Source organism: Anoplolepis gracilipes, chromosome 1 (assembly GCF_047496725.1).
Source record: "Anoplolepis gracilipes chromosome 1, ASM4749672v1, whole genome shotgun sequence".
In the NCBI taxonomy this organism is placed as follows: domain Eukaryota; kingdom Metazoa; phylum Arthropoda; class Insecta; order Hymenoptera; family Formicidae; genus Anoplolepis; species Anoplolepis gracilipes.
In genome coordinates, this window is record NC_132970.1 from 22,232,354 (window position 1) to 22,260,144 (window position 27,791).

The 27,791-nt window shown below is 28.5% G+C and overlaps 2 protein-coding genes across 4 annotated transcripts; one reads left to right on the forward strand and one right to left on the reverse strand.

Annotated features, from left to right (window-relative positions):
• Nucleotides 1–839: 839 nt before the first annotated feature.
• On the reverse strand, nt 840–1,916 carry Bin1 (histone deacetylase complex subunit SAP18). The gene is made up of 4 exons (XM_072889246.1): nt 1,729–1,916; nt 1,492–1,598; nt 1,182–1,376; nt 840–1,080 (listed from the first exon to the last, which is right to left on the reverse strand). Exons 1-4 carry the CDS (start codon nt 1,798–1,800, stop codon nt 987–989), a joined length of 468 nt encoding a protein of 155 aa, XP_072745347.1. The 5' UTR covers nt 1,801–1,916; the 3' UTR covers nt 840–986.
• Nucleotides 1,917–2,647: 731 nt separating this feature from the next.
• Ripk5 (receptor interacting protein kinase 5) lies at nt 2,648–7,710 on the forward strand. 3 transcript variants are annotated; one of them, XM_072889215.1, is made up of 4 exons: nt 2,648–3,152; nt 3,673–3,846; nt 3,925–6,360; nt 6,711–7,702. In XM_072889215.1, exons 2-4 carry the CDS (start codon nt 3,723–3,725, stop codon nt 7,085–7,087), a joined length of 2,937 nt encoding a protein of 978 aa, XP_072745316.1. In that variant the 5' UTR covers nt 2,648–3,152; nt 3,673–3,722; the 3' UTR covers nt 7,088–7,702. The 3 variants fall into 3 exon arrangements, with proteins under 3 accessions (XP_072745316.1, XP_072745336.1, XP_072745327.1); XM_072889235.1 differs by lacking the exon at nt 2,648–3,152 and adding an exon at nt 3,199–3,323 and having other exon boundaries at nt 6,711–7,710; XM_072889226.1 differs by lacking the exon at nt 2,648–3,152 and adding an exon at nt 3,210–3,331 and having other exon boundaries at nt 6,711–7,710.
• Nucleotides 7,711–27,791: the final 20,081 nt, after the last annotated feature.

Here is a 27,791-nt window from a genome sequence, read left to right on the forward strand (position 1 = left end):
TTATGACCTCGATCGGCTTTTTTGCTATAACTTTACTTAGAATTAATTTTTTTAACATTAATCTACATGAATAATCGAAAGTTTAGACTTTAACGAGTGTGCTAATAAAAAGTTCATTAGTGTGATAGTTATAGTTTTCTTGTGAAAAAGCCTGAAAGTAAGCATTCGGAATAACGTCGAAAAAAATGTCATTTTTCACATTAAGAATTTTATATCCTATATAGAGTATTGTAACAGAAAAAAATTGGATATAATCTTAAAGTAGAAGTTTCATAATACATGAAAAAAATTATTATAACTTCGTGCATTGCAAAAAGTTGAATTATTCAGAAGAATCAAAGTAGTATATTTTTATTACTTTTTGTCTTATGAATTCCTTGATGTTACGTATGTTTTGAAGCAAATAAATGAATTTCAGATAATTAAATTTTTTCTTTTTATTATAAAATGTATATATTTTTATAAAAATAAATTTAAAAAGAAAATTTTATAAACTTCGTAAACTTTTAGGAAAAACTTTAAAAATTCACAAATTTTATAAAAATACTTAAAAAATATTTTAAAATCTATAAATATTTAGAAAAACTTTAAAGATATCCATAAACTACTTGTATTTCAAAACAGTACACATGGCGTATATACCGACCCCAACACACATTTTACTCAGTAGCTAGCGACAGACTAATTATGGGACCTGCAAATTTTTGTAGGTGAGTCACTTAAGTATATTTCTACTAGATAGCGCAAAGTCTAAACACATTTTTTTTAAATGTGCTATTATGGGGTTGGAATCTATCTCTGTGTACTGTGTTAATATAATAGTTAAATATGCAGAAAAATTTGAAAGAATGAAAAATGATTCTTTATTTTAGTTATTTATGAAAAAATGTGGGAAGTTTATCTGGAATTACAGCAGTCATATAGTCTATCACTTATAAATTACTTATCTTTATCATAATTTTAACACTTTGAGGTTATCGTCTTAATTAATACTGACGTAAACCACCACGTCTTATTGCTGGTTGCATCATTCTATTTGGTGGCGTTATTGATATATCCAAATAATCTCCTATTGTGAATCTGCAATTGCAACAAAAAAATATTCATATCATATAGAAATATATTTATAAAATATATATTTATGTGAACAGCAACAATTTTTAATACTTAGGGCTATTTACCTTGCTTGTGCAAGCGTTTTGTTATCATCTGCACCTTTCTGTCCAGAACATGTAACGCCAATCTCACGCATACGATAGCCAGAATTGCGGAGTTCAGGAGTCACTAATGAAAAATCAAAGTATGTTCCCTTACTACGAGCATCTGGGTTTACTTCTTTAACTAAGCCTGTAATTTCTCGCAAAGTAGCATCCATCCTTCAAACAGAAATAATTACAATATTAGGAGGGATATTTCTCAAGACATTGTAAAGAAATTAACATGAAATTAATAACTACAATATAATTGAATTTTATAATTTGTCCAATATACCATGTATATATCTGCAGCTCATTCGAAGGAACATTTCCTCTGCTGTATTCCATTATATTATGATGCCGTCCATTATTACAGAATACTCGTAATAAAAGCGGACATGTCTGAAAAATAAACAGATACAATATCATCACGTTTATGCTCAGTTACAATTACAACTAAAAGTTTGTATATAAGGCAGCAATGGAAATTTCCAGATAACACTTGTTATTATTGTCATGTTTGTATATATACTTTTTCTCTATCCACTGGTTTTTCAGGAAGTTGTTTTTCATCGACCACCATAGATTCCAAAACCGATGTCATCTTTTAAAATTATATTAACCAGAGACAACTGTAGCAATTAAAAAATCCAGTTCGATAAAAATGTCAAAAAAAGCGCAATTGCTTGTCAACAGATTCAAGGAAAATGGCAGAGTTACATGTGCATACGGCATAGAGGTTATATTAAGAACCGTTTCTATGACAGAGAGTAATCCAAGTCGTTCATTTTTTGATTGGCTACTGTCGCAAGAAATGTTCGCAATTCTAAAAATTCCTTATCCAATAACCAATCATGTACATCCGACAAATTCGTAGTATGACTACCAAATGTATAAAGTCCAAAAATTAGTTTTTCTTATTTTGATATACATATCTGAAAAATATTGATAACATATATAATGAATGAATGATTGGAGATTTCCACAAATGTCAGTAAAATAATCATTTGATAGATATATGTGTATTGCGTATGTAATAAAAGAAAGTAAAAATTATCAAGATTTTTTTACATTGGAAATTATTTTTCTTACAAAGTACATAAAATATATTAGGATTGATACGTGAATGAAAATGAAAAAGAAATAAAATTACACATATATACAAAAGTAATATAAATTGTATAAAATAATATATTATCTAAAAAATTAATAAAACAATTACTTTACATAAAATGTTCTTAAAAAGCAAGTAAAATTATTTAAAAATTACGAAATATATTTGTGTGTTATATTGAATGTTATCTATAAAATGTTTTGTGTATATCTTTATGAATTATCAAATAAATTTACAATTTTTTTTAATTTGTGTTCATACACAAAAAAGCTTATAAAAACAAGTATATATATATATATTAAACATAATTATTTAAGTTGAAACCAAATGGATTACAATACCGACAAGATTGTATGACAGCTGATCGTCAACAACTGACTGCACGTTATCACGTGTCCTCTTTTCCCTCATAAAAATTCTCATTTTATAATTTAAATAAATCGTTTTCTATCATCATAATTCTGGAGAGAAAAAGCGGTGCGGACGATGGGGGTATCGCGGGCACGTGTGTGTAAATAAAACATAATGGATGCAGTTTATCAGTCGTATATAGTTATTCGTCGTGTTTTCTTTCCGATTCGTGAAAGACTGATTCGCGTCGCGCCGGCGATACATACATCACACTCCCTCAAAGCGGTTGAACTTCAGTTTGAGTTCAGCCTATTCAAGTCAGTAGTCAGTATAAATCAGCATGCGTTGTCGATGTACGTCTCATCGTCGGGACGCGATACGCGGCGATTTCGCGTGAGCTATCTTCCGGATTACTTGCACTCGGATGACCTACGCGAACGGCGATCCTCCTTGCATTCGTATGGCTGTGATAAGTGAAAAATCATATTCTGGTGAGTAAAAATTACAGGTTGAATGATCGCCCGCGTGGTCGCGAGTAACCTGCTTTTACGCAGCTCCGATCACGCATATAAACAATGTCGCGGTCCCGTATATCCCGGATTCCACGATGACAGTTTATTATCGAGAGAAATATCTCCTTCCGATCCGTCGTTGTTTGTCTGGTAAAAACGTGAGACATTGATATGGCATTAATTTTTAATTCTTTAATTTTTAATTTGTTTTTATATACGCACTTATTATGCAGAAATTATTCTTAGACATGATTCAAACTTTAATGTGTATATCGTTTATATTTATACTTTATGTCTTCGTATGTGCCATTGTATTGCTGATGAGGCTAATAAATTTGTATGCATCGCTAATCTACTTACTTTGAAAACAGATTGAATTAAAAATGTATCAGTTGAAATAGCATTTATTATCACAATAATTATATTTTTAAACCTAAAAAATTGTATATATATATAAAACATTTTTTTATTTGTCAACATTGTATATTAATGTTGACAGGGCATGAGCATTCTGTGGAATACATAAATGACTAAAGTAATGTGAGAAAAATGGTAAGCAATTTACCACAAGAATTCAGGAAATATCAGCGGAACAGGAATCATTTACGCCATATATTGGAGGAGACACAACGTACATTGGAACTTATAAAGCTCGAAAACTTTTTCCCCGAAGGTAATTATTCATGGATATGTTTAAAATTGAAATCAACAAACATGCAATTAACCTTACTTATAAAAATACTTTTTGCAGAGAACATTATTGAGGAATTATTGCCTCCCTTAATCTTGAATAGAGTGACACACATTCTCGATAACTCTCCAGCTATAGTCATCTTTGGGCAAGATAATAAATCTAAAGCTTCACTAGTCAATAAATTACTTTCTGCTGATATTCTACCATTGTCTAATAATTCATGGAGATGGATCAAGATTACTTATGGTCATACGAATCATGTCAGTCTCTCGTTAGGTTTGGAATACGAAATGGTTGAAACATTAAGAGCTAATGAAGAATCATGGACCACGCTTCCTATCGAAGATTTGGCAAAGTCAATAGGTGAAGATATCCATTGTCCAACAGTGCTAGAAGTGAAATTAAATCAAGCAACATTAAAAGAAGGTGTTCAAATATTTGTTGTTCCAAATAATGGCGTGGTAAAAATTCTTGCTAAAGGTTCACTCAAGATTTTACCTATATTTCTTTATGCTCTTGGAGAACAACCATTGACTGAGGAAAATTTGGAGGAATTGAGAGATTTGAAAGAGACTTATCCATATAATCCAATTTTATTCATTTCTTCAGTAGCAAATATTTCGTTGGATGGCACAGATGCAGAATTGACCGAGTCTGAGCAACATAGTTTGCAAGGTCGAACAGAAATGCCAAGTGTTTCTACAGAATCTAAGAATAACGATAGTATTAATATTGACAAAATGAATTCACTTGGTCTAAGATGGCTAGATCAATTAAGCAGTCTAGGGTTTTTAGGTATGGAAGAATCTGTAGAAGTTCACCAATTAACATGGCTTGTCGGCGAGCAATACGTTAATAATTCAAGCGATCTAGTGGATTCATGCCAAAAGACAGACCGTGTTTTACATTTTACACATGGCTGCTTGCAAAGCTATCTAATTAATGCTAGCACTTATTTGAATGAAATACACACGACTAGTTTACGTAAATTTATTTTAAGTGCATTTGACATGGCACGGAAAATACAGATCACTCCTAGAAGAATACAGTATGCTCAACAAAAGGAAAACGAACTTTATGCTAATTTAATGAAGGTTGTTAATGAGCAGCAAGTGGAATTAACAGAATTAATACAATGTATTATTCAGGAAATGAAAGACGATATATCAGGATCTACCAGTGATTTTTTTCAATATAAAACTGTTCTTTTCGATAATAATGAACAAACAGAATGGACAGTTACTGTTCGCGTCGCGACATTGGAAGTTCAGAGATTTGTACTAAGCCGTTTGGGCGAGAAGGTCGCAAAGGAACTGGTAAACTCGGTTAATTGTCTTCGAGAGACTTTTATTGGAACTCTTCAACGTTGTTTAATAAGTCTCGAAAAGACTTATGAACACGACAGTAGTCTGCTAGCTAGCGATGCCTTAAAACAAATACTTTCTGCAGCATACAATGTAGAACTGCACAATTCGTCGCCGTCCTTAGTGCATTCATTCTTGGAAAGATTGAGACAGCTTTTTAAGTCTTTACCTCTACTATGGACTCCCACTCCGACTTTGAACGCGGCTTGGAGAAGGAAGATTACTATCGATATTTTAAATTCCTTATCAGCAGCTAGATTAGCAAAGGCAATTTCCACACAGTTCAGGGACAAATTAAAATCATCGCATGATGCTTTTCAGACTGCCCTAAGATCTCTGGAGAATTATTACTCAGGGAAGCTAGAGAGGACTGAAGAGCAGAGAGTAGCTATACGAAAATACCATGCACCCAAATTAGCCAAACTTGCGTTAGAATCCACGTCAATGATGGATACAATTCGTTTTGGGATTCCTCATTATAACAAGGAGATTGGCAGAGGACAGTATGGTGTGGTGTTCGCGTGCGAAGGCTGGAACGGAGCACCAGGACTATGTGCGGTAAAATCCGTTGTTCCACCAGACGAGAGACACTGGAACGATCTTGCGATGGAAGTTTACTATACCAGGTCGATACCGGATCACAAAAGGATAGTGAAGCTTCGCGGATCAGTTATAGATCAATCGTACGGCGCAGGATTTGGATTAGGCGCTGCAGTTCTCTTAATCACCGATCGGTTGAGCCGCGATTTGTACTGTGGTATACATGCTGGTCTTTTATGGTTGGAACGTATACAAATAGCAATAGATGTATTAGAGGGAATACGCTATCTTCACTCACAAGGCCTGGTCCATCGAGACATCAAATTAAAGAATGTCTTACTCGATATTGAAAACAGAGCTAAATTAACTGATCTTGGATTTTGTATTACCGAAGCTATGATGTCGGGGAGTATCGTGGGAACACCGATTCACATGGCACCAGAACTTCTGTCTGGTCATTACGATAGTAGCGTTGATGTCTATGCTTTCGGCATCTTGTTTTGGTATATATGTGCTGGCAAGGTTCGATTGCCATATGCATTTGAGCAATTTCATAACAAGGAGCAATTATGGACAAGTGTAAGGAAAGGTAATACTTTATATATATATGTAGGTTGATTTATTTCTATTCAATCTATTAAAAGTTTTATAAACATTCTAATGAAAAAATATATTGCTACATTATAAATTACATATTCAAAAGATTTACATTTTTTAATTAAAAACATGATTTTTTATTGTATTCGACATAAGTAAAAATATTGAAATTTAAATTGAAAATTTCGAAATTAATTAAATATTAGTGACAAACTTATCTCATTAATCTGGACTAATTTAAATACTACAGAATTTGATTTTAATTTATTTATCTCAACTGATATTTTACTATTACATATATATGTTATAGAGAATATTAAATGCATTATTCACATATTTCAGGTCTTAGGCCTGAGAGATTATCACATTTTGATGAAGAATGTTGGACGCTAATGGAACAATGTTGGTCTGGAGAGTCATCTAAACGACCATTGCTCGGTGCTATTCAGCCAGTGTTAGAGTGTATCCAGCAAAAAGCAGAAAGAGGCAAGTCCATACAACAACTCGGCACATTGAAAGTACAAGAGAGTTCATCATCTGAACAAACAAATCCTGCGCTAGCATTAGCAGAACCTAATAATCAAAGAGGTGCTGTATTTAGTCCGCTTCTTCCTAGACGAAAGGCTTTTAGAACTGTGAATCCTATCACATTTCACACAACCAAATTTTTCCAAACGAGTATCTATTCTCACATGTTTGTTCAAATGCGAGAATTTTAGTAAAGGATTAAATATATCTACAAATCATATTTTCTGTTAAATATAGCCTATTGATATATTTATTACTTGGAATGCGCTTGATATGCGGTTCGTTCGTACGTTCTTAATGATATCTTTAATAGTATTTTAGCACAGTATTAAAGTGGCGAACATTATATGTCTGTGAGTTACGTTTTTTTTTGCATAGAGCACAGCATATTTATTCTCTTTTTATGTTTATATAGTCACATTGTTGTTACGTGCAAAATATAACAATTTATAATGATCAAGCTGCACTTGATGCAGCGAAGTCATTCCAGATAGTATATCAAAGAAAATATTTTACAGATTGTATTTTAACATTTTTACACTTTACAGTCATTACATATAGAAAGTCTTCGCAAGTTTTATATTACATATATGTATATATAAACATCTGATAAATATCTTTATTGATAGTTAACAAAATGCATGTTAAGTTTTTTTTATATGAAAACATTTATATTGTTGTATTATATTTTAATTAGTAAATTATTTCTTAAAATTCCTGATTGTGATGACTATATGATTTTATTAATAAAAAATAAATCGGGAAATACAAATGGTTAACCATGAATGTATATTATTGAAAAATAAATAAAGTTTCTCACTTTTGTACTTGCTATTGACACATACTCATTCTCTGTTTTTTATAAAACCTGTCGCACTTATATTATTTATATTACTATATTTATATAACTAGAATTTATATGAATGGTTATGTACTTGATTATAAAATTTATTTTATATTGCTTTCAGATACATTCTTCACAACAAAATCTACAATTTGAAAAGATTTGGGTGGATTGATATTACCAAATCTGTGTTTCAATGGAATATAATAATAAATTGTATATTTTTTTATTACTAGATAGATACCAAGTAATGCAATAATTATGTATAGAACAATTCAAAGAACACAATGTAGGTATAAATAATCTGTATATATTTTTCTAAAAAAAGGAGGCTTAATAATCTCTAAGGCACGAGCTTTTATTTTAATTAACTTTTTTTAGTAGAATAGTTACAATGTACTTAGAGGAGTAAATATTTATAGCTATACTTTATGTATTAAAAAAGATATGTTTATCGATATTATTGTTATATAGTTAAATAATTAATATTTATATATATTATTAATGTTTGAAATGATTTTTTGTTTGACTTTACTTTTCTTTAACTCTACTACGTTTCAAAGGAAAAAATTTTTTAAGATCTGATAATAAATTCCAATGCTGATAAGAAACCTATTGTGACCAAAAAAATTATTCAGTCTTTTTGTCAAACTCCTTTTAAGATTCTTTCATTTATTTAACTACTTATTGAAAATTTATTTATATATATTAGATGAAATAATACAATCATAGAAGAAAAAATATTCTATATTTTTTCTTAGAATAGAAGAAAAAATATAGAATATTTTTTCTTCTTTGATGTAAATTATAAGATTTTACAATTTAGAATGCGATTTTATCAATATTTTATCAAGATTCCATTTTTAAATAAGATATAAAATAAATTGACAATATTGACAGAAGAGAAAATGAAAAATAAAAGATTATATTAATTAAGATTAATAAAAAATACTCAAATAGTTGGAAACAGATCTATAATATATGTATAATATATAAAATTAGCTTAGTTACTAATTTTTGAGTAATTAGACCAAGCCATAGACTAAGTTTTAAGTTAATTATTAATCATCAATATATTAGATTAATATTTATGAATGTTATTTAAGAAATGTTATATAAAATATTAATATATCTTTATAATCTTTTGCCAAAGATGAATTCAATTTTTTGTTCTTACCTCAAAGTAGTAAATAATTTTATTTTAAATAATATAAATACAAAAAGGACATATTAAGAAATTTATATAAAAAGAATTTTATTTGTAAGTTTGTAAATAGTACCTTCTTTTTTTTTAACAAAATAACTCATATATTCCAATACATACATATTTGCTTACAGTAACAAATCAAGACTACATTTTGCCTTTTCTAAATCATGTAGAAATTTATAAAATTGTCCTATTGTCATCTCAGTAAATACATTCTTGATTTTACCATTATTATCAAGACATAACTTAAGTTGTAGAAAAGAATTTGCAACATTGTCGGAATCATTACTTGCTGCAGTTACTACAAAGAATAAAAATAAAACATAGAATTATTATATTTATGCTTAATATCGCTAGTACTATTATCAATATACCTATTAAATAACTATTATAAAAAAAGAACATTTGTGATTTATATATAAACTATATTATTATTTATTATTAAAGTTAGCTAACATCTAGTTTCAACAGAGAAAGAAAAAGGTTTAGATATTGATGAATAACATTAATTAAATTATATATAATAATTAAATGTATATAATTAAAATTAATGTATATATATATATATATATATATATAAACTTTCAAATATGTGTTGTATGTCAATATTAAATACATTATTTATTTCATGCAATGTATATTTATAAGATTTAATGGAAACAACACCTCAACCTTTATGACATCTCACCTCCGAATCTCCAAGATATATCAAGTATCTTGCTGATATTTTTTTCCATCTTTTTAAATCAAAGCATGAACTTTATAATAAATATTTTATATGACAGATCTATTTCTCATAAAGACGTATTTTGATAAGTGAGTACAAGACCATGCTGACATTTATTGGTGCAACGTGCAACTATTGATGACAATTCTCTCGCATAGCAACGCCATCACTTCCACGTTTGAGAACAAAAATTATTTAACCATATGAACTTTTCGACTGCCGGTACAATCGATTCTTTAAAAATAATTTGAGTAAAAACAAGTATGATGGCGCTACTGTAGAACTTGACGTTATAACAGAAACGACGACACCTAGTTGCGCTGTCGGGTTTCTCTCTAATATAAATTAGATTTTCACAAGTTCAAGAGTTAGGTCAATAGTAATTTTATTACACAGTCATTACATCCACTTTACTAAAGCATCATGCTGTGCTGCTCATTATATAAAGATGAAGGGATTGATAATCATGTTGATAATAAATGCAAAAAAGCAATAAGTCTTTTTAATATATTTAAATTTTTTGCCACTTTTTTATCAATTTTATCAAATATCTAGTGCATCTTTGTATAAAAGTATTAGTATTATATTTAAATTTCTATCTTACATGGAATCCCATATAGCGCAGATCATTGCAATTACATTGCAGATCTAAATCCACAAAATATCAGCACAGTTGTTGCAACATATATAACATAAATATTTCGAAAAAATTTCAAAATCAAAATTCTATAATTATATCTTTTTAGGGTAAAACGTATAAGAAACATAAAATATGAAAAAGTTGAACTTAAAATAAATGTTTGCAATAATATATTTATCTAAAAAATATTATATTATAAATTTACATATAATAAATTTTATATATATATATATATATATATATATATATATATATATATATAATTTTATGTAAATTATAATATAATATTTTTTAAATAAAAAAATTATTACAAACATTTAAGTTCAACTTTTTTGTATTTTATGTATCCATATACTTTTGATATTTATCTATCAGAAACAAAAATTCTTATATGCAACATTAGTCGACGATTGCAGTAACATTATTGCAAATTCATAACATTGCATTAACGTTGTTGCGATCCCAGCAATGATGCAGCAACATTTCACAGTGAATTTTCAATATTGCAATATTGCGGTGAAAGATTATTGTTATGCAATGTGTATACAATCTTTCTGTGCTGTTTGCGATGCGATATTTATTACAATTATTTTAAATGAAATCTTCGACTTTAAATCTCGGATTCGTTATAATACAATCTTATATGTTAAGACATTTTTAATTTTTTAGCTTAAAGTTACTTCCCAGGTAGAAAATGCATGTCATTTTACATTAAATGTTAATTAATGTATGCTTGATACCTGGTTTAATTATATAAATATGTGCTTTCATAATTTTCGCTCTAGATTATGCGACACCCGACAATCGATCGTTATTCCAGATATATCTGCGAGCTGTCACTTCAAGGTAGTAACTCCTAGTACTCAATCCTATTCCCGTGACACGGTTTCGAATTGTTTGCCAAGATTGACGGACATTGTCCATAATGTTAACATATGAATCGAGAAATAAGATCTTTCGAAATAAGATTTCTTATTAGAAACAAAAATCTTTTTACAAATAAAATTGACCTGTCAATCATAAGAATCAAAACCATTCGAATTCGCGTTATTTTCGCGCGCACTTCGAAGGTATTTCACATAGAAAGAAAGAACGTGAAGGAATTCAAATTACTATACTTCCTGTTCACGTCGTCACCTCTGAGTGGAATAGTTATGCTATGCTATTGCGCGTAAAGTAAGGAAATGAGTTTTATCGACTCTTATTTATGACTTCCATCTTTTTTCTCGGTCTTTTTCTTCTATATAGATTTTATAAATTTATTACTATTCAGGTTTATAAATTGTATAATTTTATAAGATTTTACATATTAGAAATAAATATAAATTCATTAACATCTTCAAAATTAATTTTCAAACAATTCATATTTCTGATATGTTTTATAAAATACTAAAAAAAATATAATATATTGAAATTAAATAAATTAAACACTTTTTTGCAACACTCTCTTATATGACATTAACTTTTTATAAATTTATTGCGTGTGAAATATAACAAAGTAAAAAGCTAATTTTTTGTAATAATTTTATGAAATCAATATTATTTGGCGATCAATTATGATTGTTAAATTAAACTAAAGCATAATTCTTGTACATTTAAACTTTTTCACAATGTGCTTCTGTGTAGATTAAAATAAATTTTAATTTATGTTATTGATATTTTAATTTGAGTCATTGATTACATATATACGCATATATAGAAATTGCAATATTATTTTATTATAATATTATATTATTTCATTTTAAAATATCTTGACATAATTTTATAGAAATAATTTGTAATATAGATTTGATACGTATTAAAATTTTTTAATTCTAATCAAAATAAAACTAGAAAAAATTAATTTCTTATTTATCAAAGGTCAAATAATTAAAAAATAATTTAATTAATTATATCTTCTGAAAAGGACAATATATGTATATAATATAAATATATTTTATATTAAAAAATCTAATATTTACATATTAATCAATTGATTTAGATAGTTTAATATCTTTAGAATCTTTATATATAATATTTTTGTCTCTTTCTTTTTAACAAATTTAATTATTGTTTTATATTATTATCTATAGAATATCTATTTTTTATTTAATATTATTAAAAATGTCTAACAATATATTTATATGCACTATACATAAATATTTATACAAATTTATTATTAAACATTTACATTTAAACAAAATGCTTTTATAATTACGTGTATGTATAAGTGACTTATAACTGCATATTCTCAAAACACTATTGAATGGAAAATTGGAGAAATTATTGATGTTCAATAAAATTGCAAGCCATTCATTTTTAATGTCATAGAATAGTATTATTGATTATACGCGATATTAGGTCTTGGATCTTGACATGGATGACAGATATTGATTTTCGATGGTACAGAACTCGATTAATTACCAATACTATGGAAAGTGAAATTTTTAATTGCGTTAGTGATAGATTTCTGGGTCACATCGGAAATTTCATTAATTCTCATGATGTAAACCTGATTTCAGGAGTTCTATTTATCACAATAGTTTAAATTCTTTTTCTTTTGAATAATTATATATTTCTGTTGATATTTAATATCTGCAATTGATTAATATGATTTAAATTTTACTGATAAATTCTTTGGCATTGGATTTAATTTTCTTACAATTAATAAAAATATTATGCAATGATTCTAATCCTATATTATTATTAATTTTCATAGTGTATGTATATTATAAAAAATTACTGAATTTTATTATTATTATGAGAAAAACCATTTTCCATTCGTATTATTATATGATTAATTTACGCTTACTTTGTTGTCTTTAGCACTTTATAATCTAATTAAACAATTTCGGTTAGTGGTTTCCTAAGAGAACAATCTGAAGAAGGGCATTACATATGGCTATCATCAGATTTAAGCTGTTACGCAATATCTCCCGGCAGTATTTTAATGATGATAAGATCTAATGGTACTACGCAATTTTAGTTTGGACATATTTTAGTTTACGTACAACTCTAGAGATTCTCACTAGCGATGGAGCATTAATTGGTAGTGAGTTACAAAGGGACATCATAAAGATAAAGTTTGTATACTGTCGCAAATTACTTAGCTAAGGTCTCTGTTGTGTCGCTTCTGGTAAATCGAAAGGAAGATACGTGAAAAGTTTTATTTATTATTCCAGCTTTTTTTTTTTGTGAATTCCAGAGTTACATACAATGTATAAATAATTTGTGTTTAGAAAAGAGAGAAAGAGAGAAACATTTAAAGAAAATTTGTTTATAACTAATTAAATATATGTTCTTTTACAAAATGTTTATTAAATGGCCGAAAAAGCGTCATTTATATAACTATAAATTATTTTTAATAATATTATTTAAATTAACATCTATATAACATATCTCAATAATTCATAATGTGGGATGAGAGAATTTTCGTACATGCATGTTATACGTATATTGTGTGTGTGTGTGTGATATTAAATATATTAAAAATATAATATAACTATAAAATTATTATATTGCTCTATCATAATTATTAAATAATTATATTATTAACAGCTTAATTTTTTTTAATTGACTGACAATTTTATTTAAATTATACCAAAATGATGACATTTAACTAACAAATGTTAACATACTTTTTGTTGATGCAATATTTATTCAAGTTTTATAAATAACTGTTAAATTAGCACTGAAAAAATCTTTTTTTTATTTGTTTAATTTTGAACTGTTTTTTGAGAAAATTTTGTAATTCATTACTTTTGCATAACTTCAAAAATTGCTTGTTTATACACTTTATTTATACACTTATTTTTTTATGACTAATACGTAATTATATAAGAGTACATTACAGGTGCAAGAAATCGTAGATATTTAATTTAGAATTGAAGTTTATTTACTTCTTCTTATATATTATATTTATACTTTTCTTGATTTGATTGATTAAAATATATTTATACTTCTCTTTGATTTGGAAGGTAAATTAGAAATTTATATCGTTGAACTTCTTTATACATTTAGCGTAGCTTTTACAAGTTACCGTGATATAAGTCATATTTCAAAGAATTATTTTGAATTTTATGCATTTTCGTATTAATCTCTATATTCGACACACTCGAAAATGACCGCACTATATTTTTACTATACTATTTCAATCAACTATTCACTTAAGTGAAGAGCTTTAAAAAACAATATCACAAAACTAAATATTAATAATTAAAACAATTAAAAATTAAAACTTGATATTTTCAGATTACTGATTAGAACCACCAATTGATTGCAAGAAGCCCCATTGATTTTGGACCTCGACATTTCCCGCAGCCTCAATACCATCATTCCTCGCATCTCCACTGGTGAGTAAAACTTTTAAAACTCAGTCCAACAGGCTCCTGGAAGCTTGCCCAGTCCGTCGTTCAAAAAAGAGAATGGCAGAAAAGAAGAAGCGAGCCATCTTCAGACACCGTCTCGCATCTTCCTAGGATGTCTTTTAATATTCCAGTTTGTTGCAACGAGAGAAAAAAATTATTTTAAAAGAAGAACAAAAAAAGAATTAGGTTAATGACATGCACCCTATTCCGCTTACGATTTATTACCGACAATATCGATCTTTGTAATATATAGTATAATTGCAATTTCCGTGTATCGCACTTGATCGAGATCCGGCATGCGGAATATTTCAAATTCTTATCAGTGGTCAGGTTTAAAGCGACACGGTGAGTCGTGCAAAAAAGCGAAATAACCGGGAGCGGTTATCATGAGAGAAAGAGAGAGGGCCGACAGGTAACCCGGCGCCAATAAATCCTTCGAGTGTGGTACGCGTAACAAAAAGGGAACCGGCAAAAAGGGAAAAGCAAAGCGCACTTTATTCCTTCCTTTTTATCTCTCTCTCTCTCTCTCTCTCTCTCTCTTTTCCCTTTCTCCGTGCTGCACCAGCTCAGAGAGGAGGGTAACAACTTCATTTCCCCTCGCTTTCGGTTCCTCGATTGTGGGCACGAAAACTAATAAAAGAGAATGTTTATCCCGGCGGTGACCATGACTGCCGAGCAAGCCGGAAGTAAATTTGCGACGCGAGCGAGTTTATTTGTTTGGCATTAAGCCGCCATAAATTAAGGACTGAGCACGGTTGCGTCGAGGGTATGCAGGTATCGGATGCACGCCGTTTTGCAGAGCGTAGCTTACATAAACCGCGGACATTGTTTGTGGACAATGTTATACTCATTTATATGGCGAAAAAAGTTTCTACGAACGTATGATCGAAAAAACTGTCTTTTCACGTTGCAACCGGCTCCACTTTGATATTATACGGTGTCTCTCCACACACATACACGCGTATTTAATTAAGAAAAGTAAAGAATATAATTAATAAAATTATGTAGTTAAATATTGTTGCATCATAGCTTATCCTTCAAGTAGTTAATGCAACAAAATCGACATGAATTTACGGAGTTGTCATTTTGAATTTTGTAAAAATTTTGCGCTTTCTCTCTCTCTCTCTCTCTTTAAAATTTTAAAATTTTTTACGCTCAATATTAATGCAGCCAGATTCGAAAACAAATTGTATTCCAGATTCCAGAACATATGAAATAAATTTTTTGTTTAATCTATGAACAATATCCAAGTTTTAGGATGTATTTTGCATGCGTGCACTGACAAATATGCTTTTGTCATGCTAAAAAGTGCTGCTTTTTGTTCTCGAAGAATTGGTCTCGATGGCTATAATGATACATTAACCCAGAGCTTAAACTCAATTTTGACGTCACAATTTGCCGCTCATTTTAGAGAGCAATTTTGTACTTTCGCATCCCCCGAGGAACCGATTACGGCCGCGAATTTATGAGAACCGAAGTAAGGGTGAAAACGGAAAGAGGAACTTGTTGCGTTTCCAGCGTTAATTAGTTGTGACGTACTAGTAACGAGCTGCAGCACCAGCTTGCGCGTAATATTTCGTATTGCGAGGATGCAGTATTTATGATTTTTTGAGAAAATGTACCGTAACATTTCTACGAAAAAATTATCAAAGTATAGTTTATGAGCAACATATTCAATTCTTAAATATACAGATTTGTCTTTGAAACGTGTGCGATGCATATTCTACGAAATAATTTTAAGTGCAGCAGATATTTTTAGAAATTCTCACAAGAACTAGATATCACGTGAATATAATTTCCAATTACAAAAATATTTTCTACAAAGACTAGAAACAGGTATATTAATCACTATACATACATATGTTAAAGTTACGTTATTTAATATATCGACAAATGGAAAAGAGAAAACTGAATTAAAAGATAGATCTCTCTGATCAGCTCTCTTTGTGAAATGATTGGTATAAGTGAGTTCAGAGTTGTTTTATATAGAGAGACACTGGAAAATATTTCAATTTATATTCTAGCTTATATTTTACATATGTACAGAGATGGAAGAGCAATAAAAAACTAAGATTGAACAACTCCGTCAATATTAATTTTATGTATGTAAATATATATAACTGCTTTTTTTATGATATTTTATTAAAATATAGTGAAAAATATATGAAATATATAAAAAAAATATATATGAAATATTGAAAAAGTTGTATATTGTTCAGGGCGACTTTTTATATTACATTATACATGTGTTGCACTTTGTTTTAAAACAAAAATCTCATAAGTTTTTATTCTAAAAGGTTAGGTTACAGACAAAATTTTGCTATTTTTCTAATAGAATTTTATTATATTATTAATTAATATTAAAAAAATGTAAAAAATTGCAAAGAAAGAAAATTTTAGTGAAAGTTGTAGTTTCTACAGAAATTTTAAAGTTTATTATTAACATTACGAATAATTAAATTTGCGAGAACCGCATGATCCTTAGTTAAGGGCAAAGCGCAATATTCGATTAATATATATCGCTACGTGTGGCATTATCCGGAAAATGTTCCGCGAACATTCTCGCTCATATTATGTTACAAGATGTTTGCAACATTATCTGTAACAGAGAGATGAATATCACCAATGATATCCGTATATTTCGCTTGCAAATAGGAACCATATTGATTGCGATGGCAAGACAATGGCCAAAGTATTGATTAAAAAGTTTACTGTCAACAACACAAAGTATTTGAAAAAATATAATTTATAATAATATATTTTCTTCCATTACGTTTTTCCATGTTTTTTTCATCGATAATAAAAATTAATTGATGCAATTAAGCACGAAATCAACGAGCGTAGATACGAGACCAAAAAATAGAAACGTGGTTCGTGACGTCATAACTTCAAATATTATCCGTGCGAACCCACACAAGAATAATTTTTATTTCGATTGGAAAAGGGAGGAGAGTGATCGATATTATAAACAAATACACTCATGTTTTCATGTTGTATCTACGACATTATCTGTTGCGCCAGAATTGTGCAGTCATACCTCGTGTTTATACCGCAAACAGAGATCGAATTGATTCAGACGAACACGTGCTGTACACGATGGAAAACAATTTAAATCTTGTTAAATATGATGCAAAGCAGAACCTACACACGAGTAAGTGAAATTTCATTTTATTTTTAAACTTGGTTCTCATTGCACTTTTTATCAAATCAACTAAATCGAGGTATAATTTTTTTCAATTTTATTCTTTTTATGTCTTTTAGCATCGATAATATATTACTCTTTAAAATAGATTTTTAGGTCTTTATTTAATATAATATAGTTACAAAAAATATTTTTTATTTGAAGAGAAATTTTTAGATCAATTTGTAATTAATTTTTTTAACAGGTATTTGATTGCAAATTCTTTTTTAAATAATTTTTAATTTTTATATTATTTTAAGATTTTTTTTTTATAACGATAAAAAATGTTTAAAATGTTTAAAATTTAAATTTTATTTTAATAATTAATTTAAATTTAAATACTTTCTAAAATCTTTAAAATTTAAATAAAATTTTGTTAAAATGAAATTTACTTAAAAATATAATAAAAGAGAAAAACTAATTATTGAGATGACATTATAATTTAATTATATTAAAATATGTAGCCATTTGTTAATATTTAACTATTGTCCTTCTTTGTTCAAATTTTTGTTAAAAACAAATTATGTTTAAAGTAATAAAAGAATGAAAAATATTAAAAAACAAATGCTATACGTAAATATAGTTTAAATTAATTTGTGAAAAATACTGATATAAATGCAAATAATTAAAAAGATTTAAAGATGTCATTAAAAATTTAAAATTTAGTCGAAAAGCGATTCAAACCTCTTATCGACTAGATCAAACTATATAGTCATTAGCTTAGAAGCTACTGTTTCAAGGTAGATTACGAGCCATCGGGGAATTACAGTATCAGGCTGTCCCTATGCTACTATAACGTATCTTGTTAAGTATGCTTCTTAGAGAAATAAAAAGTAAAATTTTTAATGCTAAAGTAATAAATAATAATAATTTTTAAATAGAAATAATTATTATTTATTTATAATAAATTAAGCATAAAGTTGTAAAATATCCGAGAAAAAATTTTAATGTATGGGCAGATATAATCATATATAATTAGCGCTACATAATCATATATCGAATTTGTCTCCGTATGAACATACAGCGTTATGTGTAACTATATATGATTATAATACGCATTAGCTTCAGACTATATTATTCCTAATCATGTATGCTCATACGTAATAATCCATCTAAATATAGCGCAGAAAAGTTGCAAAAAGACTTAGCTATCACACACTAATCGCATAAGTTGCATATACAGCATAAGATTATATGGACCAAGCATCAAATATTGAAACATATGTTTGATGCTCATTGGTCCATATAATTTTATGTTATATATATGCAGCTTATGCAATTTGCGTGCAATAGCCCATAGATATTTACAATGTTACAATAGAATAATCCATATACATCGTAAAGAATAATTTTCAATTTTTCGGACATTTATATATTTGATTTTTAAACAATTAGTTTAATATTTGAATTCCTTGAGTGGGAGTTGTATTCGAAATAAAGCTGATAAGAATAATTACACTTTTAACTTCTTGCTATTTGCTCTCTGCAAGCTTTATATAATTCTCATGACTAAAATAAAGTAAATACGATACGCGCATAGTGATCACATAGCGGTAAGCGAACAAACTAACAAAAGTCATTATTCTGTAATATTATATGATTATATATCGTATGATATTTATTTACTTATATGATATAATACATTGTAAATGATTTTAAGTATATTTTAATAAAAATATATGTAATTAAATACGATCATATATGGTTACAGTTATACCTAGGTACAACTACATATGTAATTTTATATGCTTTTTTAAGTTGTTCAAACACATATAAAATCTAGTATTATTATGTATAATTATATACACATCTCTATATGAAATATTATTGTATATAATAATATATAGCATCATGGATCATTAAACTTGGTATTATCATGCTGGTTAATATACATGATACCATAGAATATATATATATATATAAATTTATGTGCAGTTTCATACATATATAATATAATCATATATGAAAGTTTTTATCATAATCATGTATAAATTTATATATATAATCATATAATCATATAAGACAATATATGCTTATATTGTCTTATATGATTATATATATCTGACCATACATTAAAACTTTTTCTCGGATATAATATAAATTGATAAGAGATTATTCTTTTTCATTCCCTTCCTTCGTCTCCCTTTTTCTCTCTTTCCTTTACTAAAAAATTTAAAAATAAAGAAATATTAAAGTTAAAATTTGTATGCACATATATTAATAATTATATATTTTGAAATTTTATAGCTTTTTAAGTAAATACAAAAATAGTTTTATATAAAATTTTTAAAATATAACTATATATATATATATTTGTATTTAACTTTTATCTAACAGTATACATCTATTTCTCCAATTTTTTGCAGATATACAATATTTAGAAAAAGTTTTCGAACTTAAACCCTTCTTTTTCGTAGATACAGGCAATTATGATAAGAGAAAAAGAGTAAAAAATTTTTCACAGCTTTCTAAAGCTTAGAAGCATGAGTATATCGTAGTATATCTATAATCTATTCGCGCCACATCACTTGAAAAGCTCTGCGCTCCTATATAAGGACGTAGTAGATACAGCCCATCATAGTCAGTCATATATCATACACGTCTATCATAATCAATCTAGTTTTCTTGTAGACGATGCTATATCATTTCTGTGCAGTCTAGTAAATGGAAAAAAAGAGTATAACGTACGAGTCGTTCGATCCGCGTAGAAATAATCGTGCAGTTATCTGCTTTATTCGTAAAAAAAATATAATTTGTTGCCGTGCCGAAACATCCCTCTTGTTTCATCCGTCGATATCGATCGCTCGAATTTGCAATTAAAGCAGTCTCATGGGGATCGAGTACTAATTACGTCGCTTAGAGCAATAAATGGTGGTAAATGAAAACCTAGGGGAGTCGTCGTGAGCATTTGACTCCATTTTCACGCGTTACGTCGCCAACGACTGTCGCGTGTTACGTAAAAGAGGGTGAAGTGTTTCTAACTTCGTAACGATATGCTTTTCAAACTATATATGTATATTGAAATCCTAAAATTCGACAGTTTATTTCAGATTGTGCAATAAATGTTGCGAGAAGCCTAACCATTTATAGACGGAAATTTTTAGAACTGTATATCGTTCATAATCCTCTGATTCGGAGGGTTTTCTACCATTCATATTATTATATTTAATAAGGAGTTAGGAGATACCAAGATTTGAAATAATGGCTTTGGCTTACTACAAAATATACTGTTCCTTTTATCTTTATTATAAAAAAACAAACATTATTTATTTTACATAAAGTGCTTTAAATTATAAAACCAAATAATTATGTGTGTGTGTATTTATAATCTTATATGGTTTTAGTATAATTTTGATATTTATATATATGCATATATGTATATATCATTATCTATTTAAAATAATAGCTCATAAACGCATGCAAATATAATCTTAAATTACAACTACAGAATCAACTCAATTAACCGGAGTATGTATACTTATCTTGGATTAATTTTCATCTTGATACAAATTATACTTCTACTTAATTAAATATGAAATAATGCATATAACTATAACTTCTTAACTATAAAAGTTCTTTAAGTAAAATAAAAATGTGCAGCAAATTAAAAGAATTAAAAAAATAATTAATAAAATTAAAAAGAAAGCGCGTGAAATGTAACCGTATAAATCATACAATAGAGATAAGCGTCCCAACTTTAAAGAAATATATACAGTAATAATAATATAAGAGAATGAGAAAATAAATAAATAATAATATAGCAGAAAGAAAGAGAGAGAGAGAGAGAGAGACGGAGAGAAGGGGGAGAGAGAAACATTACTTCCTCGGATTCGTTCGAGCAACTCACATACATATCTAGTCAGCTATGTTATATCACGTAGAGCAAACTAGAGTATGATGGGCATACGGCTGTAATTTTTTCAATAATCGCTACATAGGGCGCTTTTTTAGTCATTATCAAAGATAATCGATATTTACAATAGTTTATGTGCATACATTATTCGAAATAACGATATTGTGACTTTTATATCATATTTTTACTTTTGACTGCCTGCAAAGTTTTTCATTTGTCCACTAAAAACTGTTAATAATGTCAAATAAATTACAGTTAAGCTATCGTAATCAACGTTAGACATATTATAAAAATCTGTAAATTGTTATATGACCTATAATTTTTATTTTCGTTTTCACTATTTTTTTATAAATATTATCGCCATCTTTCCGTCACTATGGTCATCTTTTCCTTAAAAGTTGGGTAAAATGGCCAATGCTTACGTTGTACTATTTTGATAATATAAAATTTCTATTAAATATTTTTCTTTTAATTTCGATAATATTACGTAATTTAAGCTTCAGTGAAGATAATAATGTCAAACACTATTAAAAAATAACAAAAATAAAAGTATGTTTTTTGCATTTTAAAAAACTATGGCCATCTTACCTGAGTTTACCCTATACACTTTGCAAAGTGCCAGTTTTAGTTGGGGGATCTGTGCAATAAGTCCCGCAATCGTTTAATAAATACAAATACACGTACGTACTCGTAGCAAACTGAAAATAATACTCCCGGCCTCACGGAGTTTCCGTTTCATCCGTAAGTAGGATAAGAAATGACTGCCTCCCGGAAAATGTTATAATTACGAGGCTATTGGCGAATGGAAATGTAATATCGTTGTGAGGGTGGAAATGGAGATTAATTATACGTTATTTCGCGGATAAATATAATTTTAAAGTAGGAAAATTCATTGCTACGTAATGTAATTTTGTTGTGCTGAATAAAGATTTTTGCAATGTTGGCACAACTAATGAGAAACCTATTAAAATGAAAAAATTACTAACAAACTTTATTAAAAAAAAAAAATTGAAAAAAAGGAAAAAGACACGACTTTGGTGTTTACTATAGATTATGGAGAATTTTATTGTCGAAATGTAAAATTTGTAGGGTGTTTATTGCGGAAACTCGTTAGGAACCCTAATTAAACCACACACGAATGACAAATCTGTCCTAAGGCGCTTCGGATCGCTTCGCGGTAACAAGTTTACGAAGTTTCTTCCCGCGTACTTGGTAAGGAAGATTATTATCGAGTTATTATAATTATAGACTTTAAACGTTTCTGTAGTTTAGTAGATATGCAACTTGCATCGACAATTATCTACAATAAAAAACTTATTCAAGCAACAAAATCTCACATTTTATAATAAAATAATTTCGTTTAGTTCTTATTTTATTATCGCGTTTTTATCTAAAATATATTAAAATATAACAAAGAACTAATTAATATGATGTGTCTTTCATAGAATACAATTATATTTATGATATATTTGCAATTCAAAATAATTATGTCTTATATATTTTGTTTATAATTATAATATTTAATTATACAAAATGCGCTGAATGCATGTAAATTAATTTTGAAGAGCTTCTGAAAATTCAAGAATGTCCAGAAGGAAGGGTTAGCATTATAACTGAAATGTTGGTATAATTAACAATTTCAAGAATTGGGGATAATTTTCAGGCTCATTCCACCGTACTAGAAAATTATGCAGAAAATTGATGCAATATTGCGAAAGTTATTTAAATATGAAATATATTTAAAAATCTCTTTATGGTTATTTAACAAATATATTAAAGTTAATTTCAAAAGCCAAGTATAAATTACATGTCATTAAATAATACAAGAGATTTTTTTTTTTACATTTCCTGTAAATTAATAAAATTAAATATAAATTTAATAATAAATGTGATAAATAAAATACTGTTAGTATATGCAAATTTATCTAAAAAGCTTGTCAAAGATAAAAAATATTAACAATAAGTAAATCGAATATTGTTAAATTAAAACACATTTGGTAAAATTATAATCATAATTGTAAAATATAATGAAAAATATAATGAACAATAGTTGTTAATGTTTTATTCGACAGTAAATTATCTCGTTCTGTTTTTATTATTACAGTAATCGCAAAAAATCAATTTAAATATCCACGAGACGCTATCGAGTCGGGTTAAACTTTTGCCAAGTAAAGTTTGTGACACACTGACACACATATAACCACACTGACATACATTGCCTTTCTTGATTTTTTTCTTTAACTTTTTGAAGAGGAAGATGCTCTAGAGTATTCATTCTATTTGCATACTATTTTACTTAATTAAAATCTTGTCGACTTGTGTTCATTAATTAAAATATTGATTCCCGCCGTCATTCGTCGATATCGGTTTCTGTTTAACCTTTCAATCCCTTCGCTAATCTAAGATGGCCTTGTCCCACACAAAGATAAATAGTTGAAAAGGATGTAAAATCGATGACACACCGTACCGTAGATGCGCATTATTAGGCACCGTTCTATATACATGAAAGCGCCATCTCAAATACTTGATTTGCATATCAATTTCGGAACGTTCGATAATTAAAATATCAATCGTGACGTCATCTCTCTCGTTCACGCATATTCTATATGCATATGGGGTAAATACTTAACATGTTTATTCTGATCTGCTGTTTGAACTTCATAAAGTTTTCAAAGATGCCCTTTAATACGTTAAACAAGATGCTCTCAAAGCATTATTATTACTACGTGGCAATAATTATTAATTAAATTAAAATAGATAATTGAAACTGTAATGTAGCATAGCGTAATCTTTATCTTATACATATTAGTATATAGCGTATTTAGCTTATCTCAGTTTAGTGTAATTTTAGTTTAATCTATTTGAGCTATTTATTTAATTTCTTATGAGAAAGTTTGTAGGTACTGATTAGATTAATCCAGTATTGTGTCTGTACGTGATTTAACATAATGTTGTATAAAATAATGTGTTCTTGTCAATTCTATACAGTATTATAAGAATCGCATTAAGGTCTAATCTGTATCTCATTCAGATGATACTCATCTATTACTTTTATCAGAGAGGATCTTTCGGAAGAGTAGAAAAGAAAGCCAAAGTACTTTCCTGGAAAAAGTGCTGAAGAAAAATCGTTACGTGTTTATCCTAATTTTTTTACAAAAAAACTTTTTGTTAAAAGAATTTAAGTAATTTCAATTTTTTTTTTAAACTAATTATTCGATATAATCAAATATTAGCTGATTGTATATATTTCTAGTCATATATTGCTCTATGCAATTAAATACTGTAATACTAAATGCATAAAAAATTTAGTAGACCATGGATGCGTGAAACGCATAATGAACGTTATAGTAAAAATAGAAAAAAAAGTAAAAAGATAAATTTCTGTTGCACTCATGCTTTATAATAAATACTGATAATATATCGATGATTAAGATTAATCTAAAATTCTCTTTTTAAATTTAAAATATTGAAATTCAGTTTAGAATCAAAACCTATTTACTGCTTACTGATTAATTAATAAATTACTTTGAATGAAATAATGTAAAATAAAAGCTGGTATTTCTCTCAATTAATACACGTGTGACTTTTACATTTCATTTGCATACAATTTCCAAATATTTTACATCTTATTAACTGAAATAGAATTACATTATCAAACAGCACCTCCTGTTAATTGAATGCTAACGCTCTTCTTGAGAATAGGTATATTCATAATAGGTATATTAAAAAGAAAATTCAGGCGACTCGATTAAGTAACTAAAAGAGAAGCAAGTGACTTCAGAAAAATATTCATAAAATCAGAAAACAAAATAAGATATTATAGTCTTTTTACAAGTAGGAAAAGTTTATTTATAAATAAGAAATTTTTTCATTTACATACTTTTATATTATTTAGTTCTTTATAAACAAACATAGCTTACATTTATATAAAATTACTTATATTTACTACGTGCACATATCTTACGCATCTTTTACTTTATTCTTTTTTAGTAAAAATTTGATGCACCATTATTATTTTTTAAAAATACAGGATGTTTCATTTTAAGCTATATGGTCGATTATCTTGCGAATCGATGATTTTATTGAAAAATGTTTCAGACAAAAGTTGCATAGTTTGAAGGGGGACACATGATGGAAATGTGGACTTGACCTTGAGCGACCTTGTCAAAATTAGGTCAAGGTCATTAATGTTTTTTTTTTAAATGAAAACCTCTATTTTTTATTACATATTCTTGTAGCTTATCTCGAGAGCTTTAATACTCAAAAAGTATTTAATGAAAAAATATTTTATTATAGTGTTTCGGAAAGCTCTCGAGATAAGCTATAAGAATATGTAATAAAAAATAGAGGTTTTCATTTAAAAAAATTAATAACCTTGATCTGATTTTGACAAGGTCACTCAAGGTCAAGTCCACATTTCCATCATGTGTCCCCCTTTAAACCATGCAACTTTTGTCTGAAACATTTTTCAATAAAATTGGTTCGCAAGATAATCGACCATATTGCTTAAAATGAAACACCCTGTATATTTAATCTTTTAATTTTAATATAAATGATTTTAGTAAACTGTAAGATAAAAATTATACACACGTACAATCACGATTGTATGTACTATAAATATAATTGATCAAAATTAGACAATTTAATTTTGGACATAGTTAATATTAATTTTTTCAATTCATTTTATCACACATAGTTGTAAACTTTAAACAAAGTTGAATGTATTACAATAAATGGATTCATATGCACGTCACGGGACGGCAAAGTGTTAAAAAGTGTCGCCTATAAATACCTATCTCTTGTCCGGTTGGCTTTCGAGTTTTTGCACGATATTTCGCCGAGAATCCACCCCTGTTTCACCGACGTGCTTTTCACACACACGTATATGGTAGACGCGCACACTTCTGAGCGCAAGGGCGTCTCTCGACTATGGTGCGCACTCTCATAATTTCTACCTGAAAATTTACAATAGTGTTATGTGAATGTACGCATTTTCTGAACGAAATGTTAAACATAGATATTCCATTCTTCGTGAAAATTTTCTTTGTGCTATTTATGTATTATAAAAAAATTTTAATTACAGCACGATATGTAGGTTATTCATTTTGATAATAGCTTTTATACAGTCTTTATATAGCATTTTCGTTTTGTTGACAATTTAATATAAGTACGTGTAACCAACCTACCTTTTTTGGAAATAACAATTTTATCAAGTCTATTAATATTATCTAATATATATTATAATTTCTCTTAATTAACAGCGCAAAGAATCAACTTTTTCATTTTTCATCATTTTATGTTATCTATACATTTAAGAAAAAGAATTTAGAGAAAAGCATTTTCCTTAGCTTGCCACGACCATATGGCGCTACATAATGGTTTTCTTCTCTACATTTAATTTTCTCAATTAATCGATACACATCGTCGATATCACAAATCAACGACACTGTATTGCTTTTCCCTAGATTGAAAAAAAAATTGAAACAAAACACATAAGTCGCGGGTTAGTTGACCTCTCTCGGCAAGAAAAAAAAAACGATGATAATGAAACGAAGCGAGAAAAGCGCGAAGCTCTCGCACTTTTACCCTCACGATAGTGATAGAGTCGGCTTCCCCTGACAACAACGCATGTCCACGTACATGCGTTCTCATGTTGGTGAGAATTCCTGAAAACTGGGTGGGGCGGCATATGAGCGCCTGCGTTGGATATCCAGGAGCGTGCCTCTTGGGTTATCCTTAAAATATTCGCGCTATCCTATTATCATGGAATTCGAATCGCTGACGGTTTATCATTAATCTTAAATTCTCTCTTTTCCTCTATTTTTCTCTCTCTCTCTCTCTCTCTCTCTCTCTCTCTCTCTCTCTCTCTCTCTCTCTCTCTCTCTCTCTGTTTATGGATGACAAGTGTCAATAGGTGCCGTTTAAGAATATACAGATTTTATACAGGTTTTTCGCACGCTTGACTTTTCCTTTTTCACGTCTGTCCTCGATTGTATACACACACACATCCCCTTTCTGCTACGCCGACTCATCCCTTTCATTTTTATTCTCTGTCTGCTCGGTAAACCCGGCACGATTCACGTCGGTCTGCCGAGCG